The following is a 17,693-nucleotide window of genomic DNA, read 5'->3' as shown; positions in this document are numbered from 1 at the left end:
TTATCTCTCAGGCAGGTTGTTAACTAGACTGGCACGTTTTCTTTCTTAAGGAAAATCTTTCTAAAGGAAACACTAGTCCACAAAGTACCAACAATGAGTCATGTTAATAGTCAAATTTTGGGGTGAGAAATAAAAACACAGCACCAAGCAAAGAGCTTACTCACATTCCTTTCAGGCGTTGCCACATTTTTTCGGTGTGTTCTCCTATGAGATATTTAAAAGTGGTGTTTTCCAATTCTTCAATTTCTGTAGCAGTAGACCCCATGATGATACTCCTAGGGCAATACAGTTACAGTCAGTGTTAGCAGCTAGAACAAGCATTCCTCCGTCCACTACAAATCTCAGTTATACAGTTGCATCTCTTATCTATCAAAACATTGCTTACAAAGCTGAAGGCAGCCTCTGCCAGAATAGCTATTGACTTTGACAGGCATATCCACTGCTCACCACACATCACCACCAACCCCACCACCCCCTCCCCCAAAAGCAGACAGCAGAATAAACAGATCCTCTGACCTCACAGAAACAATCCGCACATGGGAGCCTGCTACTGTACCACTGACCGACTGAGCTCTCCAGAGCTCCCTAAAAGCAGCTCATCTGTTACTGCTCCGTGCACTGAAACACATCAGAATTCCTACAGTTTACGAGGTCTGTTATGCACAAGAGAAACGTGAATGACTTTAGCGCACCAGAAGAAGCTGAATTCCTCTCTGCCAATGGAAGGAGGGCAGGATTGAATAAGAAAACAGATGGCAGGAATCAGTATCAGCAGCACCACCCCGAGAAAAAAAGTGCCTGTTTTAAATGCCAAGGTTTTTGTCTCTTAATTGATCTGGAACCAACAGTTGAAATGATTCATGCTCTCACAAAAATGCAACACACATTAATGACAACAATGAGAAAATAACATACAGAGCCTTACAGAGGACAGACCACAGCGCTCCACAGGTTGTTATTGTTGCTATAGTCATGCTTATTCACCTTCTCCTAGCAACTCCAGACAGTAGGTAACTGCCAATTTAGTGGAAAACACAGCAGTTGCACACAGCCAGCTCCGTGAATCCTTTGGGGATTAAAAAAAATAAAATGAAACGAGTGCATATGCTTGTATGTGCGTGTTGAAGAAAAGGGAATGTGAGTGTGTGTGCATGTGTGCGTGTGGAGAGAGGGAGAGGGAGTGGGAGAGAGAAAGGGAGAGAAAGAGAAATTGATTATATGCTGCTTGTGCATTTTAGAAGAAAAATGAGAGAAAATGGACATAAACAGAATCAGAACTGAGTTATCTGCCAAGCTTTAAACACAAAGCCAGCTTTCTTAGAAACAAGCACAGCCTTAAGTATAAGCTCCATAAGAGCCATGGCTATCTACAAGCTGTTAGAAAAAATATATTTAAAAGCAATATTTCTTCTTGTTTGTTTGGAAACCCAGATGCAGTTTTCTTCCTCCCTGCAAGAAAACTTGTCTGTTACCTCGAGATTTAAGGTAGAGATACCCATGGATAGAAGATAGATAACAATATAGCTTATTGAGTGCTTACCATGTGTCAGACACTGTTCCCAGTACCTAACAGCATTACCTTTTTTAATTCTTACATAAAGCCCGTGAAGTAGGTAATAGTCCCATTTAACAGTTAGTTGAGAAAACTGAGGAACAGAGACATTCCCCAGACTTAAAGCAGTTCTTTAAAATAGGCACTTTGATTTAAGTGGCAAGTAGCATTCCAATATCAAGTTACTATGTCTATTTAGTAGTCAAAGTGAAAACATGTATGTAAAAGGCATCTTTGCAAAATTGCATAACAAGTGTCTTATGATTACAAATTAGAAGTGGCTAGCTTTTCCGTGCTACCAGCAAGGGTTCCACATCATGTTGTTCTGGGTTCCTGTTGCTACTTAACGGGGCATTTCCACAAGGTCTGGGGCCCTTGATGTCCTGCAAATTAAGGAGCAGGATGACCCTATTTTTTTTTTTTTTTTTTTTTGCAGCAGAAACCTACTTAAGTAGCACCAACCTTGACTTCTGAATGGAGCAGTCGTCTGCAAAAGGAAACGTGATGTCATTACCTCCTAAATCAGAAGAGAGCCTGGGTGAATCTTTTGCCGGCAGCTCATGTCACTGAAAACCCGGCTGCTGTCACATTCTGCAGGAATACTGGCCAGCGAGCTGGGCGGACGCGTGCTGCTGCCCCCGGAGGCCCTCCTGTTGCTGCTGCTTCACTCCTGGAACCTCAGGCTCAGGCAGGGTTCTGGGAGCCATGGCTTCTGTGGCGCTTGGCCCCATGGCTAACGCCAGTCTCTAGCAGAGGAGGCCCGTTAGCCTGCCTCCCAGGACTCAGGCTAACACAGACCCACCCCCCACCCCACCCCTGCGCTATGTGGACATTGCCATCCCCACGAGGGAGGTCACGCAGTGCGTGACGTGGCGCAGGCTCGCCCGGGAGGTTCTGCACCTGTGCACCACAATCTCCCATGAGCACCCGCGGGAAGTCACGCCCCATCTTCCTTCTACAAGGACCCTGCAGAGACTGGAAAGAAAGAGCAGGCCACCGCAGTGAACGCTGTGACCAGGAGGAATTTCAGGGTGAGTGGGCTGCTCCAGCTCCCGGGTTCAGTGCTGCTCACCCTAAGCTCACAGCCTGGTCTGAAGGCACAGAGGTGCTGTCTGCACCCGCTGAGTGGTTCTCCACTGCAGACCGGAGTGCTCAGCGGCCACTGCTCGGGCCAAGGGATGGGTGAGGACAATCCCCGGATGGTCTTAAGCTTTTCTTCTCCAGACTCTTCAACATGGAATGGAAATAAGGCTGACAGAAAATAAACAGTTTCTAAAAAATGAAGGTGGGGGTGGGTGCTAAATCAAGTGAAGCTTCAGTTTCCCTTTCTGCAACAAGCTTTTTCCTGAATTTGGTCTGAAGTTAATGTCTTTAGCTAGCAGACAGCTTTACGCAACCCCAGCCTAACTCCTATGAACTTTTCCCAGAGTTGTCAGAAAATAACTTAGCCCTTGCTCTGAAAGTACCAATTGTTCCTTCACTGTGTTTTCGTTTTTAATTCTAGCTACATTCACTTAATAAACACCCGATTTTTCTTTAATGAGATAGTCAACAAATATCTGAATTCTGCCCTCAAAAATAAATCACAGTGGAAAATCTCCATAAAAAGCAAATATTCCATCATTGCTATTTTATGAGCCAAGATACCAAGTCCTTCAGGTTATAACCTCTTTCAGGCCACAGATAATTTTCTAAGTATGCCGTGAAATTTCAAGCGCTCACATGAGCCAGATTACCAATAATATTGCAGTGCAAACAATGATAGCTGATGAATGGTGAAATCTCAGAAATGTCACAGTGCTTGGGTCATGGACAAAGAATTGTATTTATTACTCACACCAAAATCAATAGCCAGTGTATTGGCATTTTTTTTGTGCAGGTTCTTTGAGCTCCAATTCCCACTAGGTGATGGGAAGACAGGCAGAAAACACCTGCACACACAATGAATGCATTATAAAAGAGAATCCCTGAGCTTAGGTAACCCGGATTTTTCTGGTGGGTTCCCATAAAGGTAAGCATGCCAGACCTTTTCTTCAGAGGGAAGCATTGTCTTTATTAAACTTACCTGTCATTTACCCCAGAGGGAGTACTCAAATCTCCAAAAAGGTTTTAAAAATTATTTGCAATGCGCATAACCAACATAGGTTTCATACCCAAAACATATAAATAACATCTAGTAATCCATAAGACAAACACAAGCAAGTTAGTAAATGGATAAAACTATGAACAAGAACATCACTAAAGCAGAAACATAAATAGAAATTAAGAATAATAGGTGTTTAAAAATTACTAGTATTTAATGAAATTTAAAAGGGACCATGTAGACATGCTCTTTCATACCCCAAAATTTGGGGGTAAATAAAGATCTGGCAATAACAGATGCTGGGAAGGATGTGGAGCAATAGGAACTTTATTTCCTGTTGGGTAAGTATTGGCAAAATCACTTTGGAAAGCACTTAACCAATATCTAGAATAATTGAAGATGCACATATTCTAAAATACTATCCTACATGTCTAAAGGAAATATTTTAGTCTATTTTGGCTGCTGTAACAAAATATAGTAGACTGGGTGGCTTATAAACATCAGAAATTTATTTCTCACAATTCTGGAAGGTGGATAGTCCAAGATCAATCAAGGCAACAACAAATTCAGTGTCTGGTGAAAGACTGCCTCCGGGTTTGTTGACAGCTGTCTTCTCTGCTGTGCCCTCACATGGTAGAAGGGGCAAGGGAGCTCTCTCGAGTCTCTTTTATAAGGTAACTAATCCCACCCATGAAGGCTCCACACTATGACCTACTCGCCTCCCCCTCCCGAAGGCCCCATTTCCTAATACCATTACATTGTAGATTAGGTTTTTACATATGAATTTGGGAGGGGGGTTGGGGGGGGGGACACAAACATTCAATCCATTGCACACACAAAAATTTTAAACTACATACAAGTAACTGAAAAGTGGATAAATGTTGACATAGTCATAAAATGGAATATAACATGGCAGTGAGCATGTATGACTTGTAGTAAAAGAAAGTATGTACATAGGTGAATCTTAAAAATAGGATAAAGGAAAGTCCAGTAAGAATTTAAACAGTATTATTATCATTTTATTTATTTATTTATTTATTTATTTATTTATTTTTGCTAATTGGCAAATACATATGTAGTTATTAAAAGTTTAAAGAAGCGAATAGGAATGGTAAACACTAACTCTGAATAATGGTAATCCTATATAATAAAACCCTAATATGCAAATCGACTGAACGGCAGAATTACCAGCAGAATGACCAGTCACTATGATGCGCACTGACCATCAGGGGGAGGCAACCAGTGGTGATCAAGGCACAGGGCCGGCCAGTGGGAAGTGCCAGGCTGCCAGCCAAGGTGGGTGCAAGCGGGGGCCCCCCAATTGCTCTGCCTGCTGGTCACCCCACAGATAGCCCTGATCACCAGCCAGGCCTAGGGACCCTACCCTATATGTTGGGAACAGTCTCTTAGATTTAAAAATTAAAACCTGGCAAGGCTACTCTAACACTGAAAAAACAGGATGATGCAGCAATGACATGCATGGACTCTGGCTTGCATTTTGTGGTCAGCCCTCATTCTGACACTTATAACTGTGTGACAAAGCTAATTACTTAACTTCTCTCTGCTTCAGTTTTTCCACCCATAAGATGGGGAAATGGTACTACTGCCTCAGAAGGATCATGTTATGTACTACTTTTTATAATCAGGGCAAAAAAATGTAGCTGCCCATACAAGAAGATGCCTTTCACCTGGATGAAAAGTATGGTCACTGGTGCATGCAGCGTCCCGGATTGCAAGAGGGATGTCCGACTGATGGTTTAGGCCCAACATCCCCCGAGGGGTCCCTGATTGAGAGAGGGCACCGGCCCCTCCCTCCATTCCCCCCCCGCCCCCCCCCCCCTACCGCCCCTGTGCACGAATTTCGTGCCTCTAGTATATGATAAGGGGAGAGGGGAAATGCTACTCAACTGTTTTGGAAGTGTTTCATGTCTTAAGCTGGGTGTAAATATACAAGTTTACAGGTAATATCTTTATAATTTTTAGTATTTATGAAATATTTAATTTAAAATTTGTTTTAAATATCTAGAGGAAGAAAGTCTGAACAAAAAGCCATGGTTACATTGTAAACCAAACTAAAATATAGAATAAGTTAAGTAATTGATGACATATAAGAAAAACAGAGAGAACCAAGATGGTGGAGTAGGTAAATGCTGGTACTTGCTGCCTCCCACATCAAAATTACAACTAAAATATAGAACAAATGAAGCAGGAATTTTAGGGGGACATAGGCAGGCTTAGGGATTTTTTAGAATTGGGGTTCATGGAGAAGCATGGGCTGCAGACTGGGAGAAGGTACATTTCCATAACACAAGGAAGCCAGGTGCAGTGACATCTCCATAAGACAAGGAGGCAGCAACAGGTATATTTACATAAGACAAGGGAACTGGAAGTAGCCAAGAAAGGTCTATATTTACAAAATAAAGAGAAGGAAGCCCTTCATTCAGAAGGAGAAGAAGAAAGCCCAGAGGGGAGGAAGGGACATGTGAGGTTCAACCTTTGAGCCCAGGAGATACTATAGTAACCAGTCTAAGGAAATAGTGACCAATCAGAGAGGATATCAAGGCACCAGGATCTACAGCCTATATAAGCCATGGGGGAAAAGAACCCAGTGGGACTCTTCCCTCTCCCCATGTGGGAGTCAGTTCAGGGACCCTTTCCCCCTCCCTACATGGGAGTCTGTTCTGTGGGACTCTTCCCCCTCCCTACATGGGAGTCTGTACTTGTTCTTCAATAAATCTCTGTATTTGCTATACCACTTTTCTGTCCGTGGATTCATTCTTCAATTCCAGCGGACAAAGAATCTGGGTTCCAGTCCAAAAATTCGGTATCACAAACATCATTCAAAACTTTCTGAAAACTGAATGGAAGTCCTAAAACTAAAGAAGTAAAGAAGAAAGCACACAAGACAGGTAGGAGGGGCAGAGGCATGGAACAGGCTGGTCTGACACCCATGTGTGGCATTTTTTTCAATCAGGAGGGAGATCTCGGTTGCAGAGGCCTCCCGTGAGGCGCAGGGTCCCAGCCCCACACCAGATCCCCAGCCCAGGGTTTCAGAGCTGGGAAGAGAAGTCCCTGTAGCTCCAGGCTATGAAAACAAGCTGGGGTTGTGGCTGAGTGACATGGAGGCTATTGGAGACGCAGGCAGTTCCTCTTAAAGGGCCAGTCCACAAACTTACAGGGACTCACTCCCTCTGAGCCACAGCGCTGGGGCAACAGCTTTGGGTGGGGAGCTGCGGGGGAGAAACTGGATTGTCTGACATTGGAGCAAGAACTTGGGAGACAGCTTTATCCCAGACAGGGGTGCTCGCAGGGGTCATCGTTCCTATGCTGAGACCTCTCCTATCGCAGAGCTGACTGACTGCCCTATCTGAGTTTCCATCAGCCTGACTCACACTGTTTTCTCCCCCCTGGTGATTCTCTGAGACCCTGCCCTGTCCAATTTGCAGCCCCACCCACGCTGTTTTCAAAGACATGAGAAAGGACCAGTCAGAAATTAAGCCTACACTAACTGAAATAAAGAATAATTTATTGGGATTCAACAGTAGAGTAGAGCATTCTGAAAATCAAATTAACGATTTAGAATATGAGGAAGCAAAAAACACCCAATCAGAAGAGCAAAGAGAAAAAAGTACAAAAATATGAAGGTAAGTGTAAGGAGCCTCTGGGACAACTTTAAGCATACTAACATTTGCATTATGGGAGTGCCAGAGGAGAAGAGAGAGAGCAATACATTGAAAACCTATTTGAAGAAATAATAACAGAAAACTTCCCCTACCTGGTGAAAGAAATAGATTTACAAGTCCAGGAAGTGCAGAGAATCCCAAACAAGAAGAATCCAAAGAGAACCACATCAAAACACATCGTAATTAAAATGTGAAAGGTTAACGACAAAGAGAATCTTAAAAGCAGCAAGAGAAAAGCAGTCAGTAAGAAGAAAAAGATAAAAAATATGAACAATAAAATGGCAATGAATACATATCTATAAACAATTGAACATAAAAATCAAAATAAACAAGGAATCTAATGAAAAAAATAAACTGATAAATAACATAGAACCAGAGGCATGGAAACATGGAACAGAGGAATCTCAGAGGGAAGGGGGGGTGGGCAGGAAGAGATTAACCAAAGAACTTATATGCATATATGCATTACCTATGGACCCAGACAATAAGATGGTGAAGGCCTGGGGTGGGATGGGAATGAGGTGGAGGGGGCAAGTGGAGGACGGGGACATCTGTAATACTCTCAACAATAAAGAATTTTTTTAAAAAAGAACAATAAACTCCAGATGCTCTCAAATATTGAGATATTTTCCTTCGAACAGACTGGTTTAGAAAATACAGAAATAAATTTGCTAGGTATCTACCCAAGAAAAATTAAAGATGTAAATCCATATAAAGACCTGCACACAAATGTTCATAGCAAAATTATTCATAATAGTAAAAAAATGGAAACAACTCATATCTATCAACTGATGAATAACTAACAAAATGTGGTAAATCAAAACAATTGAATACTATCCTATATAATAAAAGACTAATATGCAAATTGTCCCCTCGGGAGTTCGACTGCTCACTATGACGTGTGCTGACCATCAGGGGGCAGTGTGGAACAAAGGAAGGCCCTGGCCGGCAGCCAGGGGAAGGAAGGCCCCAATCGGCCTTGATTGCCGGCCAGGTCTAGGGACCCTACCCATGCATGAAATTCGTACACCGGGCCTCTAGTCTAGCAATAAAAAGGAATGAAATATTAATATATGCTCACCATGTGTAAATCTTAAAACCATTTTTCTAAGTGAAAAGACCAGAAAAGGCAAATTTATAGATGCAGAAAGTAGATTAGTAGTTATCTGGAGCTAGGGGTAGAACAGGCGATTAACTATAAATAAACATGAAGAATTGTATCAGGGTGATGAAAATGTTCTAAAACTGGATTATGATAACGATTGCACAAAAATCTTGGAACTGTCATGGGCATGTACCTAGATTGCAGGTTTAATCCCTCGCCGCTTTTGGGGCATGTGTGGGAGGCAACCAATTGATATATCTCTCTCAAATCAATGTTTCTCTCTTTCTCTTCCTCCCTCCCTTCTACTCTCTAAAAATCAATGGGAAAAAAATATCCTCCAACGAGGATTAACAAAAATTAAAATAAATTTAAAAGATGAAAATTTAAGTATAAACTTCTTAAATAAGTGTAAGTATAATATGTTATTGTTGTTACCAACAGGAACAAAAAAGAATAATCCAACTTAAAAAATTATAAAAAGAGGACAAGTTTCTGGCCTTTCAGAGTATGAAAACATGAAGTCGTTTTTGAGGTTGATAGATCAAGATATCTACATTTGAGCTCCACAAATACGGAAGTGATCACCAGCAAAAATAAAAATGAAAATGATTGAAGGTGGTTACTAGTGAAGAGTAGATTACTAGTGAAGACTTGTGGTAGTTACAGGAAATTTAGTAGGAGATTTGATATTAATGTGTACCTTACTTTCCTATTTGATTTTTTTTTTACTATATTCACATATTACATAATAAAAACTAAGGGGATATTTAAATATATCTTTAATATCCTATTGGCACAAACTTGATTCAGGTTTAAAAATTAACTTATCATCTCTTTCAAACAAGCTTTTCCTCCAAATTTCCATGTTGCTATAAACTGGCACTTCCATTTTTATTTTGCTTTTTTTTTTTTTGTATCTTTCTGTATTATTTCAAAATCTATGTAATAGTTGTGTGTATTTTTTATATTCAGAAAAAGTTGAATTCTTGGCTCCACTTGTCTATGTTCCCTTCCCAGTCTCCGAGTACTTTCAGTTTTATCCCTGGTAATAAGTCAGTATCAGTCCCTCTGGTCAGTCTTTCTACCACTACCTAATCTGAGCCACCTTTCCCTACCTGCTGTTAGAACCCTCCCAAGCAATTCATCTCAACTGCTGCTCTTATTACATCCTGCCTATGACCTTTCTCGGGTTGTCCATTGCTTGACAAAGAGACTACAATTCTTTCTTTTCAGACTTTCTGTTTTTACTTTTCTTTTTTAAATATATATTTTATTGATTTTTTTACAGAGTGGAAGGGAGAAGGATAGAGAGTTAGAAACATCAATCAGCTGCCTCCTCTGCACACTCCCCACTGGGTATGTGCCCACAACCAAGGTACATGCCCTTGACCGGAATCAAACCTGGGACCCTTGAGTCCGCAGGCTGTTGCTCCATCCACTGAGCCAAATTGGTTAGGGCTGTTTTTACTTTTCTTTAAAATTATTTAAGAATAAATATTTTTATTTATATACTTGAGACCACCTGCATGTGCCTTTCATAATTTTACTAGTACTTAACAGGATTTAAAGGCAGCCTTTTTGCACTTTCCCTAAATATAAATATACATATAGTTATTATAGAGAATTTGAAATAATACTGAAAAATACAAAGTAAAAAATGAAAGTTACCCATAACCCCTGAGTATGGGGTTACCCAAAACTCCATTACCTCTGAGAGAAAATAACCACTAAAAATTAGATTATGATATAGAGGTTTAGAAAATTGTATAGTCTTTTATTCTTTTAAAATTTTATGATGAACATTTCTTCATTCCCTTAACTTTTCTTCAAAATGTATCTAACTGCTGCCTGGTATACCATCATTTAGTTGTACCATGATTTAACCCATCCCTAATTATTTTTCCAATTTTCATTCTATTATAAATAATTTTATTCTAATGAATATATTTGTGCATCAGCGCTTGTCTGCATCTCTATTTCTTAAGAACAAGTGCATATAGAAATACTAGAGGCCCGGTGCACGAAATTTGTGCACAGATATGGTCCCTAGGCCTGGCCGCAATCAGGGCCGATCTGTGAGGTGACCAGTGGGGCAATTGGGGGAACCCCGCTGGCATCTGCCTTGGCTGGCTTGAGGTCTGCGGGCAGCTCCTGCATTGAGCATCTGCCCCCTGGTGGTCAGTGCACATCATAGTGACGGGTTGTTTTGACGTTTGGTCAATTTGCATATTAGGCTTTTATTATATAGGACTAGAAGCCCAATGCACAAAATTCATGCAAGGGCCTTGGCCCCGGCCCCCGCCCGCCACCACTATGACTGGGGGGCCTCTGCTGCCTCTGCCGTGGCCCCCTGCCCACTGTGGCTTTGTCCGGAAGGAAGGATGTACAGAAGGATGTCTGGTCTAATTAGCATATTATGCTTTTATTATTATAAATAATGTGTCAAGTTTATAAATGTAGTATAAGTTTCTTAAGATTTTCTCTAATTCCCTCATCTCCAATATATGAATTTTCCAATCTCAGGGAACATTAATAATGGCTATTATATCTTTTTCTTTCAGATTATTCACCAATATGATAAGCAAAAAAATGTGTATTTTACTTAAATTTATTATTAATGAGACTTCTTATGTTAATTTTCTTTTATTGGCTCTTTGTAACACTTTAAGAAATTCCTTGCTCTACTTTTTGCTTATTTTTCTCTTATAGGGTTTACAATTTTTATTATAGATTTATAAATGTTCTTTATATATATTAACTTTCAGCCAATCACAAATGATGCAAATATTTTTCTTGTTTACCATTTGTAATTTACTTTTTATTACATTTTTCATATCATTTACTAGTAGACATAATTTTTTTTTGAGACCTAATTTTTTATGTAGTTGAATCTGTCTACCTCTTCTCTATGGTTCTGCTATTGCTCTTTTGCATTTGAGGTTTTACCTCAAGTCAGTATCCCATACTATTGACTTTTATTTTATTCTGATTGATATACAGTTTTACCTTGTTTATTTAATGCTCTAATTTATAAGGAATTTACCTGTGTTTATATGAAAAGTACACATATAGCTAATTTTTCCCAAAGATTTCACCCACAGTCTAAAACCATTTACTGAAATTTTCCTTCTGCCCTCATTGCTTTGTATTTTGGCCTTTATTAAATAATATATTTTTATATATACTTGTGTTTGTCTTTGGAGCATCTGTGCTATTTTATTGCTCCATCTGTCTATTATGTAAGTCCTGCAGTTTTACTAATAAGATTTTGGTACATTTTATATTACACTTAAAATTACATAGGTATTACATTCTAGTGCTTTTTCCAGGCATACATTGTCTGTCCATCTTACACCAATAACAGTATTTCAATTTTTGTTCCCATTTTATAAACAAGGAAACTGAGCTCAGAGAGATTAAGCCCTCCAGCTAATACATGAAAATTTTAGAATTTAAATCTAGATGTATGCAACTCCTAAGCCTATATTCTTAATTTTTTTAGTCCTCTTTTAAAGCAATCTAGTTTAAAAATGAGTTGAGGTTAAGAGAGAAGAACATGAATTATTTTAACAAAGAGTCATACAGAAAGGAAAGACAGACATTAATCAGGAACTTTCACGTCAGATCCTTTCCATCTTGGAAGTGAGATCATCAGAGATTCTGGTCAGTTCATCCTTTTCTTTAGTCTTCTGCTCAATGGTCTTCTCCAGCCAGTGGATGCGCATCTGCTCCTTCCTCAGGCTCACCTGGAAGGCCAAAGCCTCCACTTCGGCCTTGCTCAGGACCTGGGTGATCTCTTGGTTTACCAGCTGTTTCTCTTCTGCATGAGCCTTCATTGCTTGGTATCTCTGGTCTTCCTTTTCAGTTCTTACTATGTAATCCTCAACACACTTCTTCAGCGATTCTTCATTTGAGCAATAGCCTTAGATCACTTTCTTCTGTGTCTCAAACCACTTGAAGAGGTCAGAGACTTTTTCATAGACTTCAGGTGTGCCGGTAAGTTAGTCATTCTCTGTCAGAATATTCTGGATTTTGGCTTTGTCGAGTTCCTCTTTTTCTGAGCCTCCTCCATACCTGATGCATGATCCCCTCAAACTTCCTCAGCTCCAGGTTCTTCACATAGAGCTTCTCACATCTGTTCTTTAGCAACAGATTTGTGTCACTTCTGTGTTACTTCCACTGCCACACCCAGCTCCTTCTGGCTATATTCTAATCATTGATTTTGGTGGCAAAGAAGATTGACCAGCAGCAAAGAAGATAGTTGAGTCCTGCCTTGATAGGGCTTATATTCTAGTGAGGGAAACAGGAAATACACAGAGTAAAGTGCTTTGGAGCAAGAATAAAGCAATGTGACAGATTTTATTTTCCAAACGTTGGAGAATATATATTGCATCCAACATGTTCTTTTTACAATGTCATATTGACAGTTCTCCATCAACAGAAAGGGCTTATATCCCCCTCCTCTCTTGAAGCTGGGTAAACCTCTGTAACTTCCCAAACCTACACAATGATGCAGCCGAAGTGACGTTGCCTGGCTTCCCAAGGCTAGGTTATCAATGGTGATATTCTCTCTCTCTCTCTCTCTCTCTCTCTCTCTCTCTCTCTCTCTCTCTCTCTCTCTCTCTCTCTCTCTCCTTTTGGAGCCTTGAGGCACCATTTAAGAGTTCTGACTACCCTGAAGCCACCATGCTGGAGAGATGCTGCAGAGAAACAGAAAGGTGACTGCAGAGCCCCAGCTGTTTCAGAACCCAGCCTTTTTCGTCTTCCCAGAACAGGGCCAGGCAGTCAATGAAGGCTGAGAGGCCCCAGCCCCAGCTGTCTGATCACAACTCATACAAGACCCAAGCCAGAACTGCCCAGCTGAACCACTCTCAAATTCCTGACACACAGAAACTGTGAGAGATATTAAATGATTATTGTTGTTTTAAGCAACTGAGTTTTGATATGATTTTGTATGCAGCCATAGCAACTGGAAAAAGCCCAGTAAAGGAAAAGAGGGGAATAGGAGTGGATTATGTTTGACATTGATAGTCAGGGATGGCTTCCCCAAGGCTGTAACATTTGAGTAGAGAATGAAAATGAAATATATGAAAAAATGAAGAAGCCATGTACATATCCACAGAAAGAAAGTTTCAAGCAGGGGCAATAGGCTGGGGCTGCTTAGCTTACTGCACAACCAGTAAGGAAAGGTGTTGCTGGAGAGACGTAAGCTAGAGGACAAGGGGTTGGGTAGATGGCAAGAATCATATATCTGCAGAACCCTGGGGGCCCTGAAAGTATGGGAGATTTTGTTATAAATGTAATGGGAAGCTCTTGGAGGACTTTGAGCGAGTGATGGGTTCTTATTTGTGCATTAAAAGCACCCTTGTGGATAACTTCTTCCCTAGTATTCTCTCCCTCACTGATTTTCTCCTGTTTTCTTGTTGCTTAAACATACAATGCTCGCTGGCAAATGTGGCCCTGTGGTTGAGCATCTACCCATGAACCAGAAGGTCCTGGTTCAATACCCCATCAGGGCACATCCCCGGGTTGCAGGCTCGATCCCCATTAGGGAGCCAATAAATGATTCTCTCTCATCATTGATGTTTCTCTCTCTCTCTTCCTATTCCTTCCTCTCTGAAATCAATAAAGATATATTTTTAATTTTTTAAAAGATATTAGCATGCAGTTTGTTTTTCATGAACCATTAATTCAGAGAATTTTAGATTTTATCTTATCCTTCCACAATATTTTTTTGCTTTTTTTAATTTCTTTATTGATTACGGTGTTACATATGTGTCCTTATTCCTCCATTACCCCCCTTACCCCCCCTTCATGCCCTCACCCCCCTGTTGTCTTTGTCCATTGGTTAGGCTTATATGCATGCATACAAGTCCTTTGGTTGATCTCTCCCCCTTACCCCCACCCTCCCCTACCTTCCCTCTGAGGTTTAATGGTCTGATCGATGTTTCTCTGACTCTGGATCTATTTTTGTTCATCAGTTTATGTTGTTCATTATATTCCATAAATGAGTGAGATCATGTGATATTTATCTTTCTCTGCCTGGCTTATTTCACTTAGCATAATGTTCTCCAGTTCCATCCATGCTGTTGCAAATGGTAAGAACTCCTTCTTTTTTACAGCAGCATAGTATTCCATTGTGTAGATGTACCACGGTTTTTTAATCCACTCATCTGCTGATGGACACTTAGGCTGTTTTGCTTCTTTTTGATTGAACTCATCTCTATTCTTATTTGCTTCATACACTATAACCAAAATGAGAATTTCTATCCCAAATGGAGCATTTTTTAGCATGACTCTGCTACCTTTCAAAGCAATAAAGTAAAAACAATATTTCTTTCTTAACTTAAAGCTATCTGTGAAATTATTTGATTCACTATTTGTTAGCTAGAAAAAGCCATATTTTTTTAATATGCATCATGGCTCATACTATAGTATTCATTTGGCAAGAAAAATAAAAACATTGTGTAACTCCACTATTGAACACATAATAGACTATGTTGCCAAGTTTATCATATAGATTAGCATGAATAGCCTAACTGTAGTTTCAATACAATGGACATTTAGTGACAATGAAATGCATTTTTATTTGAATTCTTTATTGTTTAAAGTATTACATATGTCTCCTTTTTCCCCATTGACCTCTCCCCAGCCACTCCCATCCCCCAGCACATGCCCTCATCCCCCCTACTGTCTGTGTCCATTGGTTTTGCTTATATGCATGCAAATAAACACGTGAAAACACCTATCAAATGATCTGTTGGCTCCATGGTCAGTTTTATGCAGATTAGAGTAGAAAGTTCAAGAAGTTATTTCCTCCCTCCAAATATGTCCCCTCACATGCTAGATAATCCTTAAAATTATAATGAGAGAAGGCTTTTTATTTTAGCATTACTCAAAAATATTAAAATGCAAATATCTCTCAGAGAAGTAAGACATTGACCTAAAGTTCCATAAAGGGATAAATTACTGACATCAAATCATTTCTTAAAATAATCCAGAGAGTCAGAAGAGCACATGAGAGCTTTGGTACATGAAAAGGAAGACAAGAGATTCCAAAAAGGGAGGTTATTTTGCAAGAGACTAATCTCTCCCACTTCAAAACTTAGCCAAGTCATTAAATTGGCCACACTGATATATAACAAATAGTTCTTTTAAAAATAGTGTAAAGCTTATCAAATTTTCCATATTTACATTTTTAAAGTATTTTTCTGGTTTAAGTAATGCCATATTCTTCATATTCAAAACTAATGAAATATATTGACTTACACATTTTACATTTTTTCACATGTGCACAGATGTGTCAAAATATGATTATCCACTAAAGTAGTTTCAATGAATACAAGGAATGTACCTGTATATTTATTTATGTTGTTCCGAACTCACGTTGACAAGAAATACATACTTGCGGTACTGTTTGTTAATATATATGCACACGACCCCCCGCTCATCAGCAGCATTACTGAATATTCATTATTTATTGTATACTTATTCTTATCCCATGCAAGAAAACCCAACTGCCTTCATCATTACCTAAAACCGTTAATATAATTGCAGCAATTATCTAAATTTAAAAAAGAAAAAGGAAGGAAGGAAAGAATGGCTGATTAAAATATCAGAAATCACAGAAATAAGATGTATGTATATCTAAGAGGGTAAATCCAGTTCTAAATATATTTAGCAACTTCTTATCTAGACATACTGAAAGCCATTGCTAACCCCACATGATTTAAATGAACAATTTAGATTTATGAAGATTTTTACAGGAATTTGGCACAGCGTGATGGTAGAGGAGAGTGAGCATTGGATTTGTATTCACAGTAACTGAGCTCAGCTTCTGGCCCTGCTCCTTGCTAGTGATCTAAACACTTAAGCTTTCTATATTTCATTTCTTCATCTCTAAATAAGAACCCAAAAAAGGTAAATAGATGCCTGGATCTATTCCCAGCCTCACCACTTACCAACTCAGTGACCTTGGAGAAACTATATTTCGTTTCCTCAGCCATAAAGTGCCACTCACTAGTCACAGAACTGACTTCACTGGATTGTCATGCAGTTTGAGAGACACAATACATGTAGTTGAGCCACCATGGTCCATGGCTGAAGGAAAGATTCGATAAATGGGAGCTATTGTTACAATACTGAAGAGAGATAGGAAAAACCTCCTCCTAATCTTAGACTATTCTTGTGATGCTCAACTTCTAATAATGTCTATGATAAACAATTACACATCTAAATTACTTTTAAACCATTCCAAACTGACCGTATTTAATCAATTTAACTGATAATAGAGTATTAATAAAATGAACATAGAAGAAAATTTGAAAGTATTTTGTTACTTAGTCATAAATATTTATAGACAAATCTGTTCCTGACTTAATTAGCTTCACATGTTAGAAAGGGAAATATTAAATTTTAAAATCCCAAATTAACTATTGTAAATGAAGTTTTATGTGAGTAAAGCAGGAAATGACCGGCTTAAGGCTGTCCCTGGATATTAAAATTCTTTCTCAAACATTAGAATAAGCCTGTCAATTCCAAGTCCTAAGCATCAAAATTAACATCAGTTTGAGAGGTATTTATTGGGCATTTAGAAACATTTACTAAAAATTAACCTAGTTTAATAATTTATTTAATTATAAAATATTTTGTTCTTATTAGCTTATTTTAAAATAATGTAATCAAGCATTGCCTTAGTTTATCACATTATAATATCTAAACCTATGAAATTTCAGGAAAAACGTAAAGTTAAAAACTCAACCTTAAATATTTCAAAATATGTTAACATATATTCTATGATTTTTAAAAAAAAATTATGCTGGATTTAACAAAAACTTGATGCATTTTGATCCTTTATTTGACAGATGTATCCATGTGTGTGCTTTCAGGCCAAATTACTTTTTAACACCAGAGAAAACACCATTTTTTTTTAACTGCTACTAAGTAAATTTGGAGTTAAAAAAAAAACTATTAGAAATGTATGAAAATATCTAACATTCTATATGAATTAAACTCTTTTGTAAGGTCAATATAAATGCTGTATATACCATTTAATATGTTAGCCATTCATTCTCTCAACCAGAATTATATTAGCATCTGCTTCCACATATGTATATTTTTCAACAAATTTTTACTGAGGATCATGCTAGTTACTTGCTGGGTGAAACTAATTTTTGGTCCAAATTATAACACTGATATAACTTTGAAATCGGGAAGGAAAAACTAAGTATAGTTTAAGTGTATTTATTCCATGCAATTTTTTTGCAAATT

The 17,693-nt window shown here is 38.9% G+C and overlaps 1 protein-coding gene across 2 annotated transcripts in view; it reads right to left on the bottom strand.

Moving 5' to 3' along the window:
• Positions 1-2,196, bottom strand: part of PDE1A (phosphodiesterase 1A) — a 257,318-nt gene extending 255,122 nt beyond the window's left edge. For both annotated transcript variants that reach the window (XM_079783074.1, XM_079783075.1), the window contains exons 1-3: positions 2,067-2,196; positions 985-1,066; positions 165-275 (exon numbers count right to left, since the gene is read on the bottom strand). In XM_079783074.1, coding sequence (XP_079639200.1) covers positions 165-265 — 101 coding nt within the window. In that variant the 5' untranslated portion in view covers positions 266-275; positions 985-1,066; positions 2,067-2,196. The remainder of the gene's footprint in view (positions 1-164; positions 276-984; positions 1,067-2,066) is intronic.
• Positions 2,197-17,693: the final 15,497 nt, after the last annotated feature.

This window comes from Cnephaeus nilssonii (assembly GCF_951640355.1).
Source record: "Cnephaeus nilssonii genome assembly, chromosome: 10".
Lineage (NCBI taxonomy): Eukaryota > Metazoa > Chordata > Mammalia > Chiroptera > Vespertilionidae > Cnephaeus > Cnephaeus nilssonii.
This window is presented reverse-complemented; position numbering and strand designations above follow the sequence as displayed.